The following is a 26,461-nucleotide window of genomic DNA, read 5'->3' as shown; positions in this document are numbered from 1 at the left end:
ACCCAACATATTTAATAAAAAAGAACTAAAAAATAGAACATTGGCACACTGGCATAGGTAATATAAATTTGGCATTAACCAGACCCAGGATGCCCACCAGATATTAGCTGCTCTTCTCCCAGCAGCATAATACAGAATAACCTAGACTATCGCCTACTGCTGGGAAACAACATGTATTTTAACTCAAAGAATCCCAATCACATTACAGAAACAACAGAATTATTTTCATCCCATTGCTTTATTTTTAGAACACTTAAATATTTTCAAGTACACTTAATAAATATTTTAAAATAAATATGCATAAATAAATATAAGATAGTTCACATGTTTTCATAAATATAAAGTTATATCAATAAATATTCCTTAAATAAATGATGCATGTTTGTTGTTATAAACACTTGGGTACAGAAATAGCTTATCAATTCTTGCTCTTCTAATATAGGGTATGAAAAGTTCAATCAGGGTGGACATATTTGTTCCTGAACAATTCGCACAGCACATGTGAGTCACCTGACCCCGGGGAGCCTGCGGAGGTGCAAGCCATCCCTCAAGGCTGAGTGGCACGTTAGCACACACAAGCAGGGGGAGCCCTGCCTGAGCGCCTGAGCGCAGGCAGGACCCCTTCGGCCCCCTCCCCCAACTCTTCACCCGCACACTATTCCAATTTCTTTGGTTCTAATTTTGATAAAAAAGGATTTAGGGGGATTTTTAAGAAGAATTTAGGTAGCTCATCATTCTGTCAATAGTCACAGCACGGATCCTGAAAGCATGCAGAAGGATGCAGAGTTTGATTTTGGTTTTGTAAAAATCCAGTTCTTCAAGGGAGGGGGTTGGTGGCGCAGCTTCACTGTTGGAATTCAAGGCCTAGAAGGATGAACATTGGGCATGACAATATGGCATTCTAAAATAAAACATTCAGCTGTCAGAGTGGGTGAAGCCAGCACATGTCTCAGAGCCCACAGCTCCGTCCCGCGTAGACTTCTGTGCTGAACCTGCCAGCCACAGCCTGAGAGAATATTCATCATGCACACGTATGCATCTCTGGTGAGCTATGGGAAGAGCCCTAAATCTCTCTAGAAACTCAGCAGGAGCTGCACTGCAGAAAAGAGATGACTCTAACATGACATCTGCTGCAGCAGCTAATTTCTACCCAGGTTATATGAAGAAGCCAAGTCTCTTTCAGAACACAGAAGCGACAACCTGCTATTGACCTCCGTATCAGTAACAGATCATTTGGTACTGACAAGACCTGTGTGTCTGATAAACTCGGCAGTGGCTATCCTGACTTGAGCCCTTTGATTGACAGCACAATGTGGCAGTGGCTAGCCCAACTTAAGCCCTTTGATTGACAGCACAGCACAATGCTTATGTTTGCACATTGAGCAGTATTCTGACTTTTTCCTCACAAAAAGCATTAAAAAAGGTAGGAGAGGCAAAAGCATCCCATTTCGCAAAGAAAAATGTTGAGGTTCAACAAGTTAAGTGACTTAGACACGGTTATCCAGTTATGGGTAGAATTGATTCGGGTGCCTAAATCATGTGATTTTGGGTTCTTATAATAAAGAATCAGCTACAACTCTCTGGTTAGTAACATTTGTTGATGCTCACTTGAATTTCATTTCCTTTCAAACAACCAATTTGTCACACACACAAATAAAAAAGAAGCAAGAGCAAATTGCTTTTCAGACAATGATTTCTGCCACAATATTTTGTCTCATGCTCTTGTCACCAACGCACTGCCCCCACCTCCTGTGTGTATGCCCATGTTTCATACCCACATCCAGTGCCACGCCAACCGACAGAGCTCCAAAGCAAGAGCTTGCTTCTGCAGGACACCGTGGATGCCCTCCCACGACTGGCCAGCTGCTATTAAAGGATTTGGTTCAAAACAGGCCACAAGCAAACAATGCCCTTGCTGGCCTCCTCCAGCACCGTCTGTAGATAGGGCACTGACCCTTGGCAGGACATCCTGAGGCCTTCAGGGGCGAGTAAGAAAGTCAGAGGGATCCTCCTTGTGAGGTTGATACCCTGCCCGAGCCTCTTATTTGCTGTGTGACCTCAGACAAGTGGTTTCATCAAGTTTCAGTTTCCTCCTTTGTACAGCTGCCACATGGCTGTTGTGGCTATGACATCACAAAGTTCACAACATTTGTAGAGCCATGTGGTCAATAAATGGAGGCTGTCTTCCTACTGTGATTGTCTCTTCTACTGTGATGTGCCCTTCCTCTAGAGGGCGCTCTCAAGGCTGTCTTACCGCAAATGAAACTGCAGGGGCCTTCAGGGAAGGGAATCCAGGCCTCTCCTAACTGGGGAGGGGAGTTGGCTGGCTGTCTTCAGATGAAGAAAACTGCTCTCACGGTCTTACCTGCATCAGCTCATCCATAGCTCCCAGCATGTTCTGATCTAGAGAGATCTGTCTGTTAGGATCCACCAAAAGCTTTGCATTCATGGCCATGAACTCCATCTGGTACATCCTCAAGTCCTCATAGATACTGCTGAGGCACAGGCTCTGTGACAACAAAATGGGATAGGAATTATTGAGCCCGCCTAGAAACATTTCCCCCCAGGCACACGTAAGGAAACAGTAGTGTGGCTTACCACCATAGAGGACGTCCTTCCAGAAGATAGGCAGCTCCCATTCTAGAAGAAACAAGAAAGAAAGAAAGAAAGAAAGAAAGAAAGAAAGAAAGAAAGAAAGAAAGAAAGAAAGAAAGAAAGAAAGAAAGAAAGAAAGAAAGAAAGAAAGAAAGAAAGAAAGAAAGAAAGACAGACCAATCCCACATCAGTGATTTGAATTCATCATGTGGGCAGAAACCATTCAGTTCTTACTTACAGTTATTAAAGAGGCCTCTCTGGAAGCCAGGCAACTCTCATTCTGATGGGGGGAAAAAAGCATATATAGATTTAATCCTTAATGTAAATCTTTCTGATGGATCATTTCAAACATAGCAGTTGTCCTATTACAGTAAATCACACAACAGAAAACTCATCATCTTTTGTTTTTGTTTTGTTTTGTTTTGTTTTGTTTTGTTTTGAGAAAGAAGCTGCTGGGAAAACTCCCCACATGCCTGCAACGGCCGGGGCCAGACCAGAGCCAGGAACCAGGAACTCAATCCAGGTCTTACTATGTGATCAGCTAAGCCATCAGCCGCTATCTCCCAGGTCGCGCACTGGCAGGAAGTGGAAATCGGAAGCAGGTACAGGAGGCAGGCTTCCCAAAGGATGTCATCTCAACTACTATGCCACACACCCACCACTGCTATCATTCCCCTCACCCCTTGTAAACTATTTTTAAGAGGATAGTTCAGGAGCATTAAGTACATTCACACTGTTGGGAAAACATATTTGTTCTGATATTTTCCCCCTAAATCTAACTTTCAAAGCATGCCTTTTCGAAGTTGCATGACAATGGACATGAGCAGCATGTCCATTCTGGAAGCAGCTGAGGTTTGGTGCTGTCCAGCTTTTCTCTGTGTCTGGTCCTCCATACCTTGACTAACTCCAGTGGTAAACAGGCCTTCACTGTGCTGGTCTTATCTTTTGTGATATCTTCATGGTCAATCTCTTCAGGAGTGCAGGAGTAAAATTCTAGAGTTTGTCTGGCCTGTAATGAATTCAGTTGATAATATTAGTAAGGCTTCCAGCTGCCCCAGCCAATCTACAGCTGGCTGCCTCTGACCTCCCCCTCTTTGAGCTGTAGCAAATGTTAACTGTTGCTCAAACAACAGAAAATGAGCCACCGACACTCTCTCCTTCCTCACCTCGAGCACAAGACCTGAGTCTGTGGGTGATGTCCTTTTCTACTGCATAAACATGAGCCTTTTCCAAAGGCTGTCACGCTCAGCCCTACACCACACAGCAACACCTGCTTCTGCTGAAAACAGCTTTTTTGCCCTTTTGCCAAAGAACTTGTATTTGACAAATATTTTTTTCAAGTGTGACTTCTAAAGGAGAATTGATAAGATCCCAGCTTGGTAGCTATATGCTGAAGATAAGGTGAGATTTAACTGTGGTCCACACACCCATGCAAACACATTTATCCACACACAGTAATGTGCTGAAACATTCTATTGAACAGCACTGTGATAGATAGCTTAAGCAGTTAAGTGCATTCTGATAGAAGATTGAGGTCATTTTATCCATTCAACATCTGGTGTGTGTCATACTCTAAAGTGCTATGCATGTGACAGTGAGGAGGACTGTGTTACATCCCCCAATTCCGAGCCCACCTGCAGAGTGGATGGACCAGAGGCCATGGCTTCGTGCTGAGAAGGGCATGAAAGCTCTAAAGAGGGGAGACTGAGAAGCAAAGACCTCTCAGGGATTGGGTCCTGAGGAATAGACAGCACGTCAAGGGGAATTTCAAGTAGAGAGAACTGCAGGAGCCTTGGGCCAAGGCCTGGAAGTGCAGAACATAGCTGGGCAAAAAGAGCAAAATCTTTATCTGTGGCAGGTGGACCAGTGCCCACCCCGTCCCCGACAACTCCCTGAAAAGACACCCACCTCTCAGAACTTGAACCAGGTCATAGGCCATGTGACATGGCAAAGAGGAAGGAAAGTGCGGGTGACATTCAGGGTGCTGAGCAGTGAGTGGGTGGTCCCAAAGGAATCACAGGGTGCCCACAAGCAGACGGAGAAGCTGCAGTCAAGGAAGGCCGCAGTCTCAGGAAGCCAGAAGAAGCTAGAAGACAGAGTCTCCCCTAGTATCTGCAGAAAGGAGCTTAGCTCCATCATCCCCAGATGTCAGTCTAGTAAAGACCCAACTGGGGCCTCCGACCTCTGGGGCTCTACGATCACACGTTTGTGTGTTTAAGGCACCTTGGCAGGGAGGTTTGTGACAGCACCGCTAGGAATCCAGCCCTGGGCTGCTAGGGAGAGGACTTCAAGCTGTGAGCAGCAGGTTGCAGTTTCCCAAGGTGGCGGACAAGTCAGAATCTTGTATGAAAGTCCTGGTCTTCCAACTCAAAAGCATGAGATATCTGTGGACTGGACTCAGCCTCTGTGTCCTCTGCACCTGCCACCACCACCTTACACAGCAGCCACCCGGTCTGTTCTGACGACTGGCAAAGGAGCAAGTGAACAACTCCAGTGCTGTGGTGTGGTGACCTTCAGCGTGGCTTCCCACAAAGCATCCATGTACAATTTGCCTAGATTGATGCTTTGACCCCTACCCACCTCTCTGTCTAGGAAACCAGGCACTTAGCGCGACCGCTTTCCCAGGTGAGCCTCCACTTTAATTAGGATTCATTGAATTGTCAGGAGCAACTGGCAGCCAGTCATGGCAGATCAGAAGGTTAGGAAAGAGTTCTTTGAGAAGGTCTTGGGGCACTGAGCTCATTTTACAACCTCTACAAGGCAACAAGCTAGAAATACTCAAGATAGATTTATGAGGAGTGGGAAAACAAATGCAGCTATAGAACCAATGGCTAGGGCAGCTGCTTTAGAATGCAAAGAGACTTTATCTTGTGCATTAAAACCCGAAAAGCCTAAAACACAGGATACATCTGTACACCATAGTTACTACCTCTCCTCCTTTGGAAAGGAAGTGAGACCTGCACTGTCAGATCCTCCCTGGATGTGCTGCTGTGATAAAGATACGGTCAGCAACCCCGGCAGTCGGGGAGCAGCGGGTGGGACCCGTCTAATTCATGGTTGTAGGGCTGGCGGGCCAGGAGAGGCACCTAATAATGCCTCCTGGATGAAGAAGGGGTGTCAAAAGCAACTGTGCAGCCGACACATCCCTCCTGCCTCAGCTGGCAGGGAGCGCTGTAATACAGCCGCCTTCTCTGCGCAGACCGTGCGGAACGGATGCCATCGAAACTGATCACAGCACGTTATGAAGCCTCTTTAGTTAATAACTGGGTCACTTGTGGACCCCGCCCCCTACCCAAAGGGTGATGAACTCCTACAACTTCCCAGCTTCCTTTGGGGATGGCTATGGAGAAACCCCTGTGCAGACAGGCTGGGGAGGAGGGGGGCTGACAGACCAGAGCGCCAGGGAGCTCACCTTGTGCAGCGTGCTGCTGACAGCTCTCAGTAGATTCTGGGAGTGGTTAAGGCACTGGAACATCCCCAGCCCTGGTGAGGCCACGGGCAGGTTCCTGGCCAGGCTGACGTGGCTCAAGAGGACCAGGGCAGACACCAGAAGGAGCAGGCCTGCAAAGGAAGCAAAGGGGCCAGGCTGAACTTGCCCGCCTGGAGTGGCCTGCCGCTGCCTCCCTGCCGCTGTGGCCAGCAGCGCCCATGGCTCGTGCCCACTTCTGAATGCACCTTCCCCATGTTGTCGGGGCGCTCACCCAGACCAGACAGGGAAATTGCTCTGTGGGCTGATCGGGGGAATCGGCGGGACAGCAAAGTTTCCCTTTTGGAAGTGAGAGGGATTTGGTCTCTCCCAGCTGTGGTAGAACCACCATGGGCGAGCCGCCTCCCTCTCTGGGTCTCATCTGTGGAACCGGCATAACGAGCCAAAGACCTGGCCTGGGGAAGCGCACAGGGAGCGCCCCAGCCCCTTGGTCCCGTCTTCCTTTACCGGAGCCTGCGGATCCTCTGACGTCTCCACTCCCCCAGTCCTGCCTTTCGGCCTCCTGGGGCCAAGCGGACATCCTTCCCCAGCCCAGAGAGCGAGTGCCGCCCCTACTCACCGCGTAGGGATCGCATGCTGAGCCGGGGTGGGGCGCGGACACCGAGCGGGCGGCTGGACGCGGGCCAGTGGGCACAGCAGGTGAGGGCGGATGCTGCTGGGCGGACCCCGGGGCCACATTTTTATAATTGCGCGGAGGCACTCCAGGACTTTCCCGGGATTGTGGTCTCTTGCTTTCTCTCTCTGTCTTTCTCTACATCAGCTTCTCGGTGACACGTGCAATTCGTCGGATCGGCAGGCCGGTGGCACTTTCGGATTAACTCCCAGGCTTCGGCCCGCTGGCGCTCGGGACCTCCCCGCCGCTTCTGCCAGCTCTAAAGCGAAAGCGAAATTTCAAGGGATTGTGGCCCGGGGTCTCCCGGCTGGCCGGACCCCTGCCCCGCCCACCTCCTCAGGCTTGTTTCCCCGCCCAGCGCCAGGCTGCGCCCCCTCCCGATGGGGCTCCCGGCTCCCACTTTGCATCTCTGCCCTCCCCACGTGTCCGGATCACTGCTTCCTGCTTATTCTGGGAGGGGTGGCCAAATCGCTGGTGCCTCCTGCGGAAGGCCCACTTATGCCAGGACGACAGGTGCGAGGCGAAGGGTATCAGGGTGAACAGGGCCCTTCGGGTCCTTCCACTGCCAATCGGACTTCATGTGTCTACAGGGCCCCTGCTGAACATGAGATCGAATGAAACCAGGCTGGTCAAGCAGTAACTACTTCGAGCACCCAAGTTCTGAAAGCATCTAGGAGAGGACAGTGATGATTTGGTAGGATGGGTGCGTGGAGTGGGGCTGGGGTGGAGGAATAAGAGGGAGGGAGGGAAGAGAGAGAGAGAGAGAGAGAATATGAATGAGGATGTGAATGTTGTTGGGCCAGCTGCTGGGTGTCCTGCAGCTTAAGCTGCCCCTGGTGCAGCTGGCCTCCATGCCTGAAGTGTTGATCCGAGTCCTGTCTACTCTGCTTCTGACCCCCTACCTGATCATGTGCCTGGATGCTGAGCAGTCATTAAAGATGTTCAAACTGCTTGGATCCTTGCCACCCACGTGAGAAACCCTCATGAAGTCCCACGTTCCTTGCTGCCTCGGGCATTGCACACATTTTAGGGGGGGAAGCAGCAAATAGAAGATTCGTTCTCTCCCTTTCAAATAAATCAATACATATTTTTAAAGTGTTGTGGTGTAGCTAGTAAAACCACTGCCTGCTATGCCAACATCCCATATGGGTGCTGGGTTCAGTCCCAGCTAGTCTGCTTCTCATCCAGCTCCTTGCTGATGGCCTGGAGAAAACAGCAGATGATCCAGAAGTTTGGCCTGCTGCACCCGTAAGAAGCAGCTCCTGGCCTCTGACTTGCTTCTGGCCATCTCAGGTTATGATGGCCATGTTAGAAGTGGTCAAGTGGATGGAAAATCTGTCTCTCTCTTCCTGTGAATAAATAGATAAATCTTGAAAGGAAAAGGAAGGAAGCAAGGAAGAAAGGAAGAGAGATAAAAAGAAAATGAAAAGAAGAGGGCTGTAGCAGGGTTCCAGCAAGCCTGCGGGTTAAAGGACACCAGGCCTGCAGCTGCTGCAGTGGACTCAGGGCAGGTTCTCAACAGGGCAAGCATGAGCGGAGCCAGCCAGGGAGCAGGTGGGTGGGATGAGGGTGGAGAGCAGTGCCTACATGCTGTCCCGAGGCTGTGGGAGCTGTCCAGGGTTTGGAGCACTTGCGGCATTCAAGAGCCCTCCACAGGTTTGTGGAGGCTGTATCCCACAGGTGGGCAGTGGAGCAAGGGCAGCAGTTGGCAGGTGGGGCTCTGTCCCCACTCATGGTGGGGAAATGAAGATGAGCACGAGGGATTCTCAGGGCTTTGTGGCCAAGGCTTCATGACTTCAGGTGGGAGGGAGGAGGCAGCGCTGCGCCTGAAGCAGGGTCAGTGTGTGTGTGTGTGTGTGTGTGTGTGTGTGTGTGTAGGCAGAAGGCATATGCCTGGTCATGGGCTTGGGATTTCTCATGAACACGGCTGTACCCACCCATGAGATTCCACAGGCAAAGTCACTGGCATTGCCTTTTCACGTGGCCGTCTATCTCAGGGTGGGAGAAGCCTTCTGGGAACAGGAGAGCAGAGTGGATGCTTCATTCTTCTGGCCTCTGATTCTCCAGGAAGTCTGGCTGCAGAAGGCCACTCCAGGCATCGAAATGCCCTGGGTACTCAGCAGGGCCTCTGCTGGCCATGGAAGGAGGCAGCCCAGAGACTAGGAAATGGCGTGGCACCTGCTCTGCTTCAGACTATCTCAGTTTTTGGTGTCTGCCTTCCCTGGGAAACCACCTGCCCAAGACCTTGTGGCATCACTGTAGGAATTTTTAGGTGCGTGACAAATGAGATGGGGACTGAGCTCCAAGGTCCCTTATAATACTGCTGCCTGTAAATTCCCTCAGGGGATCCTTCCGATCTGCTGAAATTGATAATTGTGGTTTTTTTTTTTAAGATTTATTTATTTTATTACAAAGTCAGATATACAAAGAGGAGGAGAGACAGAGAGGAAGATCTTCCGTCCGATGATTCACTCCCCAAGTGAGCCGCAACGGCCGGTGCGCGCCGATCTGATGCCGGGAACCTGGAACCTCTTCCAGGTCTCCCACGTGGGTGCAGGGTCCCAAAGCATTGGGCCGTCCTCCACTGCTTTCCCAGGCCACAAGCAGGCAGCTGGATGGGAAGTGGAGCTGCCGGGATTAGAACCGGCGCCCATATGGGATCCCGGGGCGTTCAAGGCGAGGACTTTAGCCGCTAGGCCATGCAGCTGGGCCCAATAATTGTGTTTAGTGGTCTGTGTGGCACTCCTGACACAAGTAAAGCTGTAGACATATGCCAAGCAAATGACCAATGCAGGGTTGCCGTTGGAAGTCAGAGGGTAGTAACATATTTGAGTCAGAATGAAGTCAAGTTTGACATACTATGCCCTTTGTTTCCTGGAAGCGCCATCCGCTACAGAGGTAATTTCTGCTGCAAAGATGAGCACAGGGCCTCCATACTTACAGAGGAATAATGAAACATGACACTGTTTCATTACAGTCTGACCAGATACAGATGTTCAAAAAAGCATAGTTGAATGTCATGGAAATGAAAATAGAAGAACTGTGGGGAAAAAAAGACAGAGACGGGCTCTTGAAACAAAATAGGGAACTTAGATGTAGACTTGTGCACATGAGGATTTAGTACAAGGTATGGATGACACCGAGGTCAGTGAAGAAAGCCTGGACTGTATAGCAGAAAATGATCACTTTATGTTGAAAACTAAAACTAGATCATAACATACGGATGTGACTCCACTTGGAAGTGGACTGAAGACTCAATAAAAAAGTAAAACAATTTTGATAACAGAAGGAAATGCAAAGGGTTCTGTCACTCAGTAGTAGGAAGGACTTCTTAATAACTTCAGAAATGGGGCAGGTAGTTTGCCCTGCAGTAAGACACCTGTGTCTGTGTCCGAGCCCCAGCTCCAGGCCCTAACTACGCCGTTTTGCTGATCGTGGGCCTTGGGAGAAAGCAGGGGTAGCTCAAGTGGGGTTAGATTCCTTTCACTTGAACAAGACGGATTTTACATTTCCTGGAGATAAAAATCTTTGGTTGTCTTAGCCCTGTCCTATGGTTCAAAGTATGTAATGATATTATATTATAATGATATGTGTAAGGTTTTGCGTACTGTCATCCCTGAGTAAGGAGTAGTTATTCTTTTGGAGTTAAGGTTTCCACACCAATGTTTTTTTCCACAACTTCCTCTCCATGGCTTTGAAATGTTAAGTGAAAACTTCCGTTCTCTGAGGCTTTTAATAAGTGACATCATGTGCTACACACGGTTCCTTGAAGAAAACATTAACAACAGACTTCAAGAAAAAAAAAAGGAAAGGTGGCCGTCAGTTGCTTACTGATGCTCTAGAATCAATATTTTATACTATTGCAAACTCAATATCATTAAAATTAATTACTTTCTTCTTATTTGAAGGCAGAGAGACAGACAAAATAGTGGCGATCTTTCATGGTCTCATTCTCTCTCCAGATTTGCACAACAGACAGAGCTAGGCCAGCCCAAGCCACAGGAACAGAACTCATTCCAGATTTTCCTCATGGATAGAAAGAATCCAGGTACTTGAAATGTCACCTGTTGCCTAGCAGAATGTATATTAGCATGGAGCTGGAATTGATAGCAGAGCCAGGATTCAAACCCAGGCACTCTGATATGGCATACAGGTATCCCTAGGAACATCTTAAACATGATGTCAAACATTTGCCCCTACTGCAAATTTTTCTGCACTTTGAAGTGATTGATAGACTCCCTGAATGTAATACAGTGTCATAAATGATTAAGAACACCTGATGGCCAGATGTTACAAATAAAACAAATTTATAATTAGTTATTTAAAAATAAAAAATATCTGGGCCAGCCAGATGGTCGCTTAACAGGCTAATCATTTACCTGCCACACCGGCATTCTATATGAACACTGGTTTATATTCTGAATGCTCCACTTCCAATCCAGCTCCCTGCTTATGTCCTGAGAAAAACAGTGGAGGGTGGCTCAAGTCCTTGGCCCTGCATTCACATGGAAGGCTCAGAAGAAGCTCCTGGCTTCCAGTTTTGGATCAATTCAACTCCAGCCATTGCAGCCATCTGAGGTGTTAACTGGCAGATGGAATCTCTCTCCTCTCTGCAAATCTGCTTTTCAAAACAAACAAACAAACAAACAAAACTTACAAACAGGCTGCTAACCACACTCTGTTGGAGGAAGTGTAATCCATTGTAATCTACTTGGAGGACTATTTGGTACTGGCTGTCAAAATGAACAAACACAGGTATGAAAAGCAATCATTTCCGCTTTCAGGAATTTATTTTTATTTTAAATTTACTTCTCAAGGTTTATTTATTTTTATTTGAAAGGTAGTTTTTACAGAGAGAGGATAGGCAAAGAGAGAAGGTCTTCAGTCTACTGATTCAGTCCCCAAGTGGCGGTAGTGGCCCAAGTTGAGCTAATGCAAAGCCGAAGCCAGGAGTTGGGACTTGAGCCATTCTCTGGCTGCTTTCCCAGGCCATAAGCAGGGAGCTGGATCAGAAATGGAGCAACTGAGCCATGAACTGGCACCCAGATGGGTTATCAGTGGTTGTGGCAGAGAATTTGTTTGCTATGCCACCGTGCCAACTCCCACTTCTAGGAATTCATCCTAAAAAGTATTTCTACATGTGCACAAGGAATGCTATGCAGGACAGACACATGGTGCAGTTGTTTAGCGCTTGGTTTGAGTCATGGCTACTTCCTAACTCACATCCTAGGAGACATCCAACGATGGCCTAACTATCACAGGTCCATGGATGTACACAGGAGACCTGGATGGAGTTCAGGGCTTCTGGCTTCAGCCTGGCTCATCCTGGCTGGTTAGATGTTCCAAGATTTTGATATTAAAAATGACACTTTTTTAAAAAAATTAATCTTTAAAAACTTTCTTCTTTTTCTTAAAAGGCAGAGACACAGAAATCTTTCATGTGCTGGTTCACTACAAACGATGCACACACATAGATACAGCTGTAATATGGTGCACGTTATGAACAAGGCACACGCGTAGATACAGCTGAAATAGAAAGTACACTCGGAAGAGCCAGAAAAACTAGGGACTGTTGCCTTAGGAGAAGGCTGAGCTTTAGCACTGAAGGAGGACCGGCTTTTTACTGAGTAAATTCTGCACTGTTTTAACATGCAAATCAATTACAGACTTCTGTGTTTTCTGATTTATTTGGGGTATTTACATTTAATAGCAGGTGGTATAAACTGCTATGATTGCTGCTAGGACCTTCTGACAGCTTTTGAATGGAGAATTTCCTTTTAATTGTAGCATTCTTATAGGATTTTTCATACAAAAGTTCAACCTGTGAGTGACTGTCTGCCTTTGCAAGGCAGGAGCTTTTGTGTGACTCCACCTAGCCATTTGTCTGCTTATTCTCCTTGGCAGGTATTCTACTGTGTATCACCAATTGCTCATTTCAGTGTTAGTAATATAATGATGCTATTTTGGCTCAGAATGTAGAATATTTCTAGTCAAGAGCATTCTTTCTTTATCTCTCTTATTTTTTTTTTTAAGAAATGAAAATTTCTCATCCCATCTCTGAGAGGAGGACAGCTAGCCTGAGCTTTTGAAAGTGCTCCTTTAAATTTAGTGTTTACTTCTAACCTTCTTATTTGTACTCATTTGATTTTACTGCTTACAACTTTCTGGCGTGTGGCCTTGCCAAGTAGATGAAATGTATTTTGCAGTCCTGTGTTAAAATGTGAGCCCTCAAATTTTCTGAGTAATTTGAGGGCAACCTAATTAACTCTTTGAAACCTAACAAACTATGGGTAAAATATCTCCATTTGGGGGGCTGCTGGGAAGGGGAGTGGGATAACTCAGTATGCAGAGTGGAAAACAGAACAGAGTATTTCCTAGGTTGCTGGTCTCCAACTCCCCTGGGTCTCTAAGCTGTGACCTTTGGAACTTAAATAACCCCTCAAGGGCACACTCCATCTTCTATTTGTTGAATATTTATAGGCTTATTTAATTTTATTAACAATAATTTTAATATTTATATTTTAATTTGAAAGACAGATTTTTAAAGATGGAGAAGGAGTCAGAGAGAGAGATCTGCTCTCTCTTGGTTCATTCCCCAAATGGCTGCAATGGTCAGAGCTTAGTTGATCCAAAGCTAGGAGCCAGTTTTGGATCCAAAGACTCTCCTAGGTCTCCCACATGAGTTCAGGGACCCAAGGTCTTGAGCCACCTTCCAATGCTGTCCTAGGCCATTAGCAGAGAGCTGCACTGGAAATGGAATAGCTGATGCTGGTGAGGCAGGTGGGAGATCAGCTGGCTGTGCCACCATGCTGATCTCAGTATTGGTAATCTTATGGTACTATTTTGATATCTAATAGAGAAGGAAACAGAATTTTTCTAGTCAGTGTCAACATTTTCTCTTTTCTTCTTTAATTGTTTACTTATTTATTAGAAACACAGAGTTACAGAGAGGCTGCAAGAGACAAAGAGAGATCTTCCCTCTGTGCCCAAATGGCTACAATGGCCATTTCAGGCAAGGCTGAAACCAGGAGCCTGGAACTCCATCTGGTCCTCTCATGTGGGGGGAAGAGGCACTAGTCTTTGTGTCATACTCTACTGCCTTCCCAGACAACTAGCAGAGAACTGGATTGAAAGCAGGAAGCAGCTGGGGCTCTAACCAATGCTCTTATGGGGTGTAAGGATTGCAGGTGGCAGCTTAATCTGATGTACCACAAGACCAATGCCACACTCTTTTTCTTTAAAGAAATGAGCATTTCTCAAGGATGATGCTATTTTGTAGCAGGCTAAGCCTTTGCCAGTGGCACCAGCATCTCCTGTGGGCACCAATTTGAGTCCTGGTGGTTCAATTTCTGATCTAGTTCCCTGTAGATGGTCTGAGGAAAACAATGGAAGATGGCTCAAGTTCTTGGACCCCACCACTCACGTGAGAGAAGTGGAATAAAATCCTTACTCCTAGGTTCGGGCTGGCCCAGGTCTAGTGGTTGTGGACATTTGGGGAATGGATGAAACATTTCTCTCTCTCTCTCTTTGTGTGTATGTCTGTGTGTCTCCTACTCTCTCTATAACTCTGCCTTTCAAATAAAAATAAATAATCATTTAAAAAATGAAAATTTCTCAACCTGACACTTGGAAGGCAGTCTATTGGCACTCAACCCTTAAAGTGCCCTGGTACTATTGTACACAGTCAGTCTTCACTTGCCTTTAGTTGCTGGTACCTTCTGTGTTCACATGCTCCAGGAATAATGTTCTGCCTGCCTAAAAATGACTACTTTGCAGGCTTCTTAATAGTACAGGTCTCCTGGTATCAAATTCCCTGATTTATTTCTCTGAAAAAAACATTTTCTTTGCCTTAATTTTTTAAAAAATAATTATTTATTTTATTGGAAAGTCAGATGTAAAGAGAGAAGGAGAGACAGAAAAATCTTCCATTTGCTGGCTTACTGCCCAAGTGGCTACTCAGCCAGAGCTGAGCCGATCCGAAGCCAGAAGCCAGGAGCTTCTTCCGGGTCTCCCTCATGGGTGCAGAGTCCCAAGGCCTTTGGCCATTCTTGACCGCTTTCCCCAGGCCACAAGCAGGGAGCTGGATGGGAAGTGGAGCAGCCGGGACACGAACTGGGATCCATATGGGATCTCAGCATTTGCAAAGCGAGGACTTGATCACTGAGCCACCATGCCAGGTCCTGTTTTAATTTTGGAAATAGCAGTTGTTTCTTTTCAACACTGTAAGATTTCATCACGATGCGTTTGTGCCTTCATTGTTTCTCCTCAAGAAGTTAGCTGTCAGTCTAATCATACAAATAGAGGACCTTTTCAAAATGTACTACATGTGTTTTAATGAGGCTTGTGTTTGTGTTTTCATAGTTATATTTAGATTTGTGTCCTAACAACTGCAGTATCTGAAACACCTGTGTGTCTCTTCCTATTGTATATATATATATTTTTTTTACTCCTGTCTCTATGTGTTTGGTAACATACTAGTGAATGCCAAACATTCTGTATGAGAAGGTACAGAGGCTCTCAATGGTTTTACCTTCCATCAGTCAGAATAAAATCAAAACACCTTTAGCCCATCAAGGGATAAGCTGACTTGAGGTTAAGTTTTATCGCTTAAAGACCAGTCTACTAGTTTGCCTGTATTGATAGGATGCGGTACTATTACTTCCTATTAACTGGCCAACCTGGCAAAACTCTGCACATTCTGTTTGAATCACCCTTCTGTACTGTCCCTCCCTCCACGGCATTTGACACTCTGCTTCTCCCAGGGGCCTAGTTTTTCTCCCTGACAAGTATCCTGAACCTCTACCTGCCTTCTGTGCTGCTCTGCAGCCACTGTCTGCTCAGCTTCCCAGTCTTGCACCCTGCTCATTTCACGTATGAGTCAGCGAGTGACTCAGCAGAGACTCCAGGCTGCCTGGTGGACTTCAGGGAGTTTTCCTCCTTTCCGGGATCCTGGCCCTTCAAACACTGAATGCCTTGTGAGGGCTTCTACACCTTCAGAATTGAAAATGAATTATTTTGGATTTTCTTTGGGGGGATTTTTCTGTTACAAGTTAGCTGTTATACTTAAAAGTAGAGAAAAAAAATCTTAAATACAAGGTCTGCTCAGCATTCCGGAGTTGAAGCATCAGCTTCACAGTACTTATGATGATTGATGGTGTCATTTTTAAAGAAAACATATGCGCATATATGTATTAAATCCCCATTTTTAGGAATAAGGAAACATAAAGTCAATCCCTAAAGCTCCTGAAGCTAATAAGTAACAATGTGGAATTTGAATTCATCTATTTTTGAAGTCATTCTTTCTGTAAAGATTTATTTTTATTGGGAAGGCAGATTTACAGAGAAACGGAGAAACAAAGATCTTCCATCCGTTTATTCACTCACTTCTCAAGTGGTCCCAATGACCAGAACTGAGCTGATCCGAAGCCAGGAGCCAGGAGTCTCTTCTGATCTCCCACATAGGTGCAGGGTCCCAAGACTTTGGGCTGTCCTCTATTGCTTTCCCAGGCCATAACTAGGGAGCTGGATCGGGAAAAGGAGCAGCTGGGTTACAAACTAATGCCTATGTTGGATGTTAATGTTTTTTTTTTTTTTAAAAAGATTTATTATTATTGGAAAGCCGGATATACAAAGAGGAGGAGAGACAGAGAGGAAGATCTTCGATCCGATGATTCACTCCCCAAGTGACTGCAACGGCCGGTGCTGCGTCGATCCGAAGCTGGGAACCAGGAACCTCTTCCGGGTCTCCCACGCAGGTGCAGGGTCCCAAAGCTTTTGGGCCATCCTCGACTGCTTTCCCAGGCCACTAGCAGGGAGCTGGATGGGAAGTGGAGCTGCCGGGATTAGAACCAGCGCCCATATGGGATCCCGGGGCTTTCAAGGCGAGGACTTTAGCCGCTAGGCCACGCCGCCGGGCCTGAGGAATGTTTTTTTAAAGACTTGTAACACAGCTCTCTTTCAGGGAGTTGAGAAGCCAAATTCAGCAGGTTGATGCCTGTGAGACTTGTTTACGATGTGAATTCCAAAACTGTTTATGTAGATTTTATTTTCATTTAAGAATGCATTTTCCATATTGGAGTCATTCCTCTTGAAGTAATGAGCAAAACTATGCCATTGTGAAAATAATGCACAGATCCCAGAAAACAGCTTTTGAAGGGTCTCCTTGCTTCTGGTGGTAACCAAAGAGGGTGCTGTTTTGAGAATACCAGCCTTACATGTGGATCCAATAGCTGAGTGACTTCAGCTGGTGAGTAGCTTTATTGGACAGGGATGCCTGGTACTTTTTCCACTGTGTTTAGGGGATTTTACACCCAAATATTAACTCTCTCCAAAAGAGATTTGGGGAAGAGTGATATTACTGATTACGGGTAATGGTTGGTAACATTGATTGACAACATGTTATGTTTCAGTAACTGTACTAGACATTTTTACATCATATTTTAATTAAATCCGAACAATCCCACAATTTGGATACTCTGCTTTACAGACAAGGAAACAGATTTAGTGAGGTTAAGTAAGGCAATAGAGCTAAGATCTGAATCAAGCATATCTTTATCTTTACTATCCTCTCTTAAAATAGAATTGGAAGATTCAAACAACCAACAAATGAGAGCAGACCTGACTCCATCTTCCTCTTTTCCTTTTACTATCCCAGGCGGAAGTTTCAGATGCAGCCAGCCAGCAGCCTTGTGAGCCCAGATGGTCCCTAACATTGCCAAGAAGCGCTTGTGGACACAGCCACCCTTCGTGGGCTCTCCCTCCTCACCTGCCCGGCTCTCCCATCATTTCCCATGACTTTGCCTCTTGTTTGTCTCTCTGCAGAAACACCAACCTCCCTGATGATCTTGAGACATCCAGGTGCGCCCCCAAATTAGAGGCTTTGTGCTTTCTGTCCCTTTCCTTAGGATCATTGTTCCTATAGAACATCACATTTCTGATCTCCCCTATCTTCCTGTTAACCCTTTTCAACTACTGTGTCTAAGACTCATTCTCCTTCCAACTCTCCAGCTCCCCGCTTAGCTCCAGTTGACTTTTCCACCTGACAATAGCATGTGTGTTTGGTCATTGAGCTATGTTTTATTGTAAGGTCTCAGGTCCTGCGCTGTAGTGCACACTGCATGACCACAGGAACTGGCCCATGGCGTTAGCTATTGCCCTCCCCGTGTACGTGAAAGTCTTGGCCTTTGGTAGGCTCTCAAGAAATGGTCACCAGGTAAATAAATGAACAAATACACTTTTCTGGAGGGCAGTTTCAGAATACTCATTAAAATATAAAATGATTAATAACTTTGACCTAGCCAATTCTACTTGTTAGGTCTATTATGGGGTAAGGTCTATATATAAATGTTTATGAGATATAAGGAATGAAAAAATGGATTCTGGAACATTTATGGCATGATTGTATTTTATTAAGATTTGTTATAGATTTTTTTGTATTGGTGCATACAATACTGTGTAGAATGGTAGTCACCAAAAAAATAATGATGATTTTGGTGCTGGGAAGTGGGATTGAGATTAATCTTTACTGTTTCTTCATGTTCTTGTATATTTTGAAAAATAAATTAACTATCTTTCGGAAAACATGTCCTTCAAAAGCTAATAGAGTGGTTTTAAGAGTGAAACAAAAGTTTTCAAATTCAGAATTTATTCTGATGTGTAGCCTTATATCAAAGATTCCAGTAAAAAAGCTGCAGGTGAGCTCACAGGCCCCACAGTGGTGTGTTGCGATTCTTCTACTCACCGGCCCTGTTACAGTGCTAGCAGAAACCCTTCTCTGTCCAAGCAGACCAAAGAGTGGTTGCCTCCTACCTGGTGTCCCTGCTCCTTCCTGCCCCTCTGCTTCGGTGGAGCAGCCCTCAGTGGCTCCCTGTGGTCAAAGCCCACGCGTCAGGTCATCAGACTCAGGGCTGCCTTCCCACACAGCTCCAGACGCACTTTTTAAAGACTGCAAACACTCCTTTCCCTTGCCTTTCATCTGCCTGGGTCTTATGTCTAAATTTCACACATTAAAACCTGTTTTCACTCTTTCTCTCCACCATCTTCGCCTCCTAACAGTTGGATTCCTTTTATAAAATGTTTTTTATATCTATTACTGCTAAACCCAGGTGGAGAAAAAATTGTTGCACTCCTGTGTATTAGCTACAGAGACCTTTTATTGTTTATTCAATACATGTTGAAGTTCCAAGGAATTCTTGGGTAATAATTCCTCTGCTTTACCTGTTAATAAGTTAAGAATTTGGTTCTTACAATACTGTGGTGAATGGATGAGTCAGAACTCTGACAAATCAAAATTTCCTCACCCCCACAGGCTCTCTTTTGCTGTGTAATCAAGATAAGATTAATTAAATGATGATGTTATAGCTGATATTTTACTTTTTGTTTTAGTGATCCAGATGGGAACAACTCTTATCTCTTTATTGATAGCTAAAGTGATTTTCAGAATACATTCATTTATAATTTTTCTCAATCAGATGCCAAAATGTCAACTTAGGTTATTTTTAAATCAAAACATCACAAAGTAGCAAGCACCCACAATTTCTCAAGATAGAGCAAGAGAAAAAGGTGTTGTAAGACGTGTTGCTGTTGCATTTATTCCATTAATGTTTTGCTAATACGTAAGTCATGAGGAGTGATGACCCACATCCCATGCCATTTTCTTCTCATAACAGGCTCCGGATATTATGAAGAATTGTCATATGATAAGAAGTCAAGCTTTGAGCTAGCATAGGAATTTTCCAAAAGTGACATCAACCTTTTTGTTTTTCTATTAAAGAAAAAAGGGTCATAAAATTGTCATGTATTGTAGCATTAAGGATTCATTAGCATTATTTTGAAGGCAAAAGCAGTAGTGGTGCTGGGTGAAAAAATGTGGTATATATACACATTGTGGAATATTACTTAGCCATAACAATACAACAACATCCTGTATTTGGCAACAAAACAGACACAACTGAAAATGGTTAAGCTCAGGGAAATAAACCAGTTCCAAAAAGAAAAACATCATATGTTTCTGCCCATATGCAGTAGCTAATATAGAAAAATTAGGAATGAACTAGTCGCTTTGGGATATGATTGTCACTTTTAGTCCAAGTTTATGCCCCAGGGGAAGTGTAGTTCTTCTACGTTTTCAAGTTGAATATGGTGATTAGTGGCAAATTAAGACCGTGAATATAGAGTGGATTAAATTATATCTTTTCAAAAACTGATGAAGAGAGGATAGGGAGGAGTATTGAGGGGAACAGGGGAGTGAGGGAAGTATGGTCATTTTCTTGAAACTGTACCTGTGGATTGCACAACATCTGCCCAGTAATAAAAATGTTTTAAAATAAGACAGACCTTCATTTCTGCAGCTCAGTTTTATAACAGTGTGGGTAAAGGAAATAAGGGAGCTACATGCAGCTAGGGATCCAGCCCTCTTTCATTTCTTGCTCCATCTTGACATGTAGCTTCCAGTTTGTAAAGCAACGTGACTGTGCCAGCTACAGCAGACGATGCGATGGTAAAAAGGGAAAGAGGAAAGCCAGTCCTTCCGCTCCAGGTTATGCCCTCGAAGTTCAACACTTGATTCTGCTGACTCCCCACTGGCCAGATATAGTTACAGAATTACAATGAGCTGCAAAAGGTCTGACAAATGCTAATTGTACGGAGTGGTCATACAGGAAGTTAAAAATTATTCTCAACTGAACTTGAACTGTGGTTATGCAACAAGGTGGAGGAATCCACCATGGTGGGAGGGTTTGGGGAGGGGTGGGGAGAACCCGAGTACCTATGAAACCGTGTCACATAATACAATGTAGTTAATGAATTAAAAATAATAAATAATAAAAATTATTTACAATAAGAAAATGTGAGGGGGTGGGACAATTGGCATTCTTTCTGTTGGCACGAACAGACAAAAGTAAAATCAAAAAATTTGAGAATTTAAAAAAGAGGGAGAAAGGAAGCAGGAAGACAGTCAAAGATCACCTTGATGAATATAGATTGTTGTAAGGTGTTTTCTCATTTTGTGTTGTTCAGTGGATTCTAAACTTCCAAGTCTGTTTCTTATCAGACTTATGTGTTTTCTATTGCTCCTAATACTGAATTTTATTAATGAAATAAGAACCTATGAATGTAAATTGATGTGTGTCAGGCTGCAGTGGACAGCAAGGACACATTAGTTTCTGTCTTCAAGGAATGACATGAAGGAATGAGATGAGGGAAGACTGACCAAGCAATTTGAAAGTTAACGATAGAAAGGGCCAATAATCTTCTGCTTGTGGCACCGGCATACATATGAGTGTTGGTCCCAGTCTTAGTGGCTCCAGTTCTTTTTGTCTCCTTCTCTATAACTCTGCCTTCTAGTAAAACTAAATAAATCTTAAACATATTATTAATGATGTATAATGAAAAGGACAGGGAGCTAAAGCAGCCTAGCGATGAGTCTCCCGCACTACACTGGGAATGGAGAATAATTTCTCATATTAAGTTCTTTTTTTTTTAATAAGATAGTCTCACATGCCTGGGAGAAGCAGAATGATTTTTCTAGATTTCATCCATCTCAAGAATGCTAACTAGAGAATAGAGTCAAACTTTCCATGTCTTGAATATCTACTGTGTATGAGTTACTGAGCCTATCAGAAAATCTGGTTGCAAAAGAGACTAAAAGTTGGTCTTACATCCTAGGAACTCTGTAATTAAAGTTTTGTGAGAGATGATTGAAAAAGTGTATGGGATAAGCAGGTGAATTCTTACTTGGTAAAGTCTGAGAGAATGTGGCATGCCAACTGAACCTTGAGTAGAGGTGATAGGCTATGAGGGTTTTTTACATGGAAATGGTTGAAACAAGCCACAGAAAATGCAAGGCTTGACTTTCAGTCAAATGTAGCCAATGGGATGTGAAAAAAACACTGTGTTATACAACTGTAGGGTTATATGCAAGTAGATATTTGTGGAAAATCAGACGTTAGATAGCAGACCTTCATTTCTCTGTTTAGTTGATCAGTTTTTATTGATTTGTAGAAGCTACCAGAGAGGAAACTCTAAGACCAGAGAGTAGGCTTTAAGTATTTCCCAACATGGGTAACACTGTAGCACAGCTGGCTAAAACACTGCTTAGGAGACCTACATCCCATATCATTCGGATCATTCGAGAGCCTGGTTCTTGTCCTGTTCACTCCACACTCTTATTCAGCTTCCTGCTAATGCATCTGGAATGAAGTGAATGATGACCCAGAACGTAGGTTCCTGTCACTTGGGTGTGAAGCCTAGACGAAGCTCCTGGATCCTGACTTCAAGTTGGTTCAGTCCTAGTTGTGGCGTTTACAGGGTGAACCAGTGGATTAATGTCCTTTTTTTTGGGGTGGGGGTGTCTCTCTCTTTCATTCTGTCTTTTTAAAAAAATCATAAACTACCTAAACAAAGATTTTCACAGGGAAGAGGCTTATGAAGATTTATCTTTATGCCCAGTAAGTTGGAGAAAAGAACAAAATAGATAAACTCAGGATTTCAGATTGAGTGCTTGGGAGCGTAATGATGCTATTGAATGATCTAGTGAAGAAACAGAGGAAAGAAGCAGTGTGGAGACACAACTAATTGTTCTTCATCCAATAGCCATATCCCTGTCCTTCACAGCCACACCCCTGACCTTCACAGCCACACCCCTGACCTTCACAGCCACACCCCTGACCTTCACAGAGCCTTGATTTTGATGAATAACCAGCATCCTAATCCTCTAGGGAGTGTCCTGACTGCTGTAAGCATCCCCATGCTGACTCACTAGTCCAGGAGGGGCTGTGGTACTTACCTGGCCTTGTCAGATGGAGTACACATGTTATGATTGGGACTGCATATTCCAAGTTGTGGGAAGTCCCTAGAGGGGTAGGCTCAATAAACACCCAGACAGAAAAGGCAAATCATCCTACAGTAGAAAGTATCAAGAAAATGATGGAAAAAGAACTCAGGAAATTCAGTCTCTCCTGGGTCGGCCCTTAGCTAGATGAGAGCAGCCTTTGAAAATCAAACTGACATAAGGATCGTATGTCACAGAAGCTGGCTGGAACTTTTAACCTGAAACTAACAAATTGACTTTCCTGCAGAAACCAACAGAGCAGAATTCCCCAGAGGATTTCAACAAGACTCTAAGTTGCCTAACATTCCTGAGAATGCAATTCAAAATCGCATGGTACACATAGACCAAAACAAATGTCAACACACATTAGGAAAAGTAAGCAACAGATACCCATGACATAAGATTTTGAATTTACATATTCTAAGAAAGTATTATAGAAATGTTTCAAGTGGTAAGGGAAAGCCATTTTGAAATGATTGAACATCTCAGCAAATAATATAGGATTAAAAAGGAAGCAAACAGATTTTTGAACTGGAAAATAAAATAACCAAATCAAAATGGCAAAATTGATGTATCAGAAAAATCGCTAAGTTTGAAAACAGATCAACAGAAGTTATCCAATATAATGACAAAAAGAAGGGCTTGGCAAGGTTGCAAACAGTAGGAACAGTTCCTACTGTTTCCAACAGTAGAGAGAATAACAGAGGCTCTAAATCTTTGTTATGAAATCAGATGAACAGTAGAGAATTTCAAACATACTGATGCCCCATACATACAACTTTGACAGGTTTACCCATCTCTCTGTGCCTGTTTCCTCACCTTTGAATTGAGTAGAACAAGGCTAAGATAGAACTTTCATGAAAACTGACTAAGATCATGTAAACAAAACACTTAAAAATGATTTCTGGGTCTGGTGCCATGGCCTAGCAGCTAAAGTCCTCGCCTTGAACGCGCTGGGATCTCATAGGGTGCCGGTTCTAATCCAGGCAGCCCCGCTTCCCATCCAGCTCCCTGCTTGTGGCCTAGGGAAGCAGTGGAGGACAGGCCAAAGCCTTGGGACCCTGCACCTGTGTGGGAGACCTGGAGGAAGTTTCTGGCTCCTGGTTTCGGATTGGTGCAGCACTGGCCGTTGCAGTCACTTGGGGAGTGAATCATTGGATGAGAGAAGATCTTCCTCTCTGTCTCTCCTGCTCTCTGTATATCTGACTTTGCAATAAAAATAAAATATATCTTTATAAAAATGATTCCTGACGTACAGTAACTGTTGAATAAATATTAGCTTTTTAGAAAGCTGGGGGGGGGGGAGTTGGTCAGCCAAGATGACAACGAGGATTTTGGCAGGGCTCACTGCAAGGTGCAGAGGATCATATGGAGCTTTCCCTGCATAGCTAAGGGGATGAGCAGGACCACCTCGAATCGAACGGTGATTAAGAGCAGAAGATGCAAACACTTGCTGACACAGTTCGCTGATGACAGGAAGCTGCAAGATGGAATAAGAATTGCTGCAGAATACAAAGTTGATGGGATACTTTCTCTTTTTTAAGGTAGAAAATATGTTTCGGAGAATCAAGGTGGCGGAATAGGATAAGGACATGTTTAAACAGACAGAGAAATATTAGCCAGTGTGAACCAGACGGGACATTCCAGGAAATAGGAGAGGACAGAACAACAGCAGAGGGGTACCTGGAGACTTACAGACACAGGAAAGGAGTGGACACCTCAGCGGCATTCAACAAATTTTGATCTGAACTCCACTGGCAGCCAGAACTCCGCCAGCAACAAGGTCGGAAGGAATGTTTATCAAGAGCTCAGGATGTGAACCCAGACAAAGAACTGTCTGTCCTGCTGGTCTGTTTGATTTGACCAGGAGCAGAGACAGAGTTGCAGATCCCAGACAGGCAGCGTGAGAACAGGGTGGATTTCACAGCCAGGTCAGCCTCCTAGACCCGAATCAGGTGCCATTTTGTTTAAAGAGGCAAGGGCTATGGGGCAGGACTGCTCATGCACTGAGAAGGGAATGAACTCATTTCTGGCTCAGTGAACTGCAACAACATAGCGTTCTACAGGTTCCACCCAAGACAGGTCTGGGTAGCCATCAGACCTGACGGCCAGCAGATGAACAAATCTAGTAGTGTTGCATCAGGTGCCATTTTATACAGTGTGGAAAGGGTTTTGAGACTGTGGGGACAGCATTGAGCTGCACGTACGTTGAGCTCAGCGAGAACTCACTGAGCTTAGTGCACTACACTGGTTCCACAGGAAAATAATACTGACTATGGCATTGTACGAGTCAAAATAGATCCATGTGGCCCTCAGACCAAATGGCCAACAGGTTCCAGCAAGATCATCACCAACAACAACCTAGCTAAATAGGACACCTGGTATCTCCCTAATCCTGGGACCTGCACCAACCAGAAGTGGGAGAAAGGTTGTATAGACAATGGTGCAGCCTCAGCATGGTATCACAAGAGGTGGAGAGTGGTGAACCAAGAACTGGGGCTATGGAGACCACGGGGGAAATCTAACATAAGAACCCAGACCTGGAACTCACTGGAGGGTGTGGAACAATTGGCTGTAAGCAAAGAGTTGTGTACCAACTGCAATAAGTAAAATTGAACTGTAGACCTGTGGGTGACAGAGCTTAGAAACCTGCCCCAAGGAGAAGACTCTACTAACCAGAAGTACAATGACCAAGAGCAAAAGAAGAGGAAAAAGGTACACTGAATATTACTGAAGACTCCCCTGCAAAGGAGCAAAACCCTATGCCAACCTCAGAGTTAACTGAGGAAGACATTGAGAAAATGGGGGCCACAGAATTCAGAAAACTCATTTTAAAGCTTCTGATCAACATTGAGAAGCACATACAAGAGTTCAAAGAATTTAAGGAATATGTCACACTGGAAATGAATCAAATGAAAGCTGATAAATCAGAAATGAAGAATGCAGTACAGCAAAATTAAAAGTGCAGTGGAGAGTCTCCAAAATAGAATGAAGGAAGCAGTAAAAAGAACCTCAGAATTGGAAGATATTTCCTGACACCAGGGAAAAACAAACAAAAAGCTAGAAGCAGAGCTGGATCAGGCAAAAAAAATTATTCAAGAGTTGGAAGACACTATTGAAAATGGGAGTTGCAGAAGGTGCAGAAACAGAAGCTGAGTTTACAAATGTACTTAATGAAATCATGAGGGAAAATTTCCCTAATCTAGAGAAAGAATTGGGAACCAACATCCAGGATGGTCACAGAACTCCCAACAGGCTTGACCAAAAGCGAACTCTACCAAGACATATGATAATCAAGTTCTCTTCAATTGGACATAAGGAAAAGATGCTTAAACGTACACGTGAAAAAAATTCCTTTATAAGGAATGCCAATTAAACTCACAGGAGACCTCTCACAGGAAACTCTACAGGCAAGAAGAGAATGGAGCAACATATTCCAGATTCTAAAAGCAAAAAATTGTCGGCCCAGGATACTGTATCCAGCAAAGCTTTCCTTTGTCTTTGAAAATGAATAAAATTCTTCCTCAGTAAAGAAAAGTTCAAAGAATATGCCTCTTCCAAACCTGTCCTACAAATGATGCTTAAAAACGATGTTCCCTTGACAGAGAAAAGGAATAGCGCCCACCAAAACCAAAAGCAAATGGAAAGAACATCCCAGTAAAATAATAACAGAAGATTAAATCATGAACAACCCATTGCTAAAATGACAGAACCAAATTACCACCCATTCAAATTAACCCTGAATGTAAATGGCTTAAACTCATCAATACAATGTAACAGATTAGTAGACTGGATTAAAAAACAAAACCCATCTATTTGTTGCCTACAGGAGACACATTTCACCAACAAAGATCAACAGAAACTGTATCTCATGGGTTTTTTTTTATGGTTTTTGTTAGTTTCATCTCTTCAAAACACTTCTGATTAAATTCTTCAG

The 26,461-nt window shown here is 44.4% G+C and overlaps 1 protein-coding gene across 1 annotated transcript in view; it reads right to left on the bottom strand.

The window, feature by feature from the left end:
- Positions 1-633: 633 nt before the first annotated feature.
- The window catches only part of IL12A (interleukin 12A), an 80,490-nt gene continuing 54,662 nt past the window's right edge, over positions 634-26,461 (bottom strand). The window contains exons 2-8 of the mRNA XM_012930663.2: positions 6,638-6,833; positions 6,008-6,156; positions 3,491-3,604; positions 2,834-2,875; positions 2,599-2,640; positions 2,366-2,509; positions 634-864 (exon numbers count right to left, since the gene is read on the bottom strand). Of these exons, the coding sequence (XP_012786117.2) occupies positions 709-864; positions 2,366-2,509; positions 2,599-2,640; positions 2,834-2,875; positions 3,491-3,604; positions 6,008-6,156; positions 6,638-6,833 (843 nt within the window). The 3' untranslated portion in view covers positions 634-708. The remainder of the gene's footprint in view (positions 865-2,365; positions 2,510-2,598; positions 2,641-2,833; positions 2,876-3,490; positions 3,605-6,007; positions 6,157-6,637; positions 6,834-26,461) is intronic.

The sequence above is a fragment of the Ochotona princeps genome, chromosome 3 (assembly GCF_030435755.1).
Source record: "Ochotona princeps isolate mOchPri1 chromosome 3, mOchPri1.hap1, whole genome shotgun sequence".
Classification (NCBI taxonomy): Eukaryota; Metazoa; Chordata; class Mammalia; order Lagomorpha; family Ochotonidae; genus Ochotona; species Ochotona princeps.
Note: the sequence above shows the minus strand (reverse complement) of the source record. Positions and strands in the feature narration are given on the sequence as shown.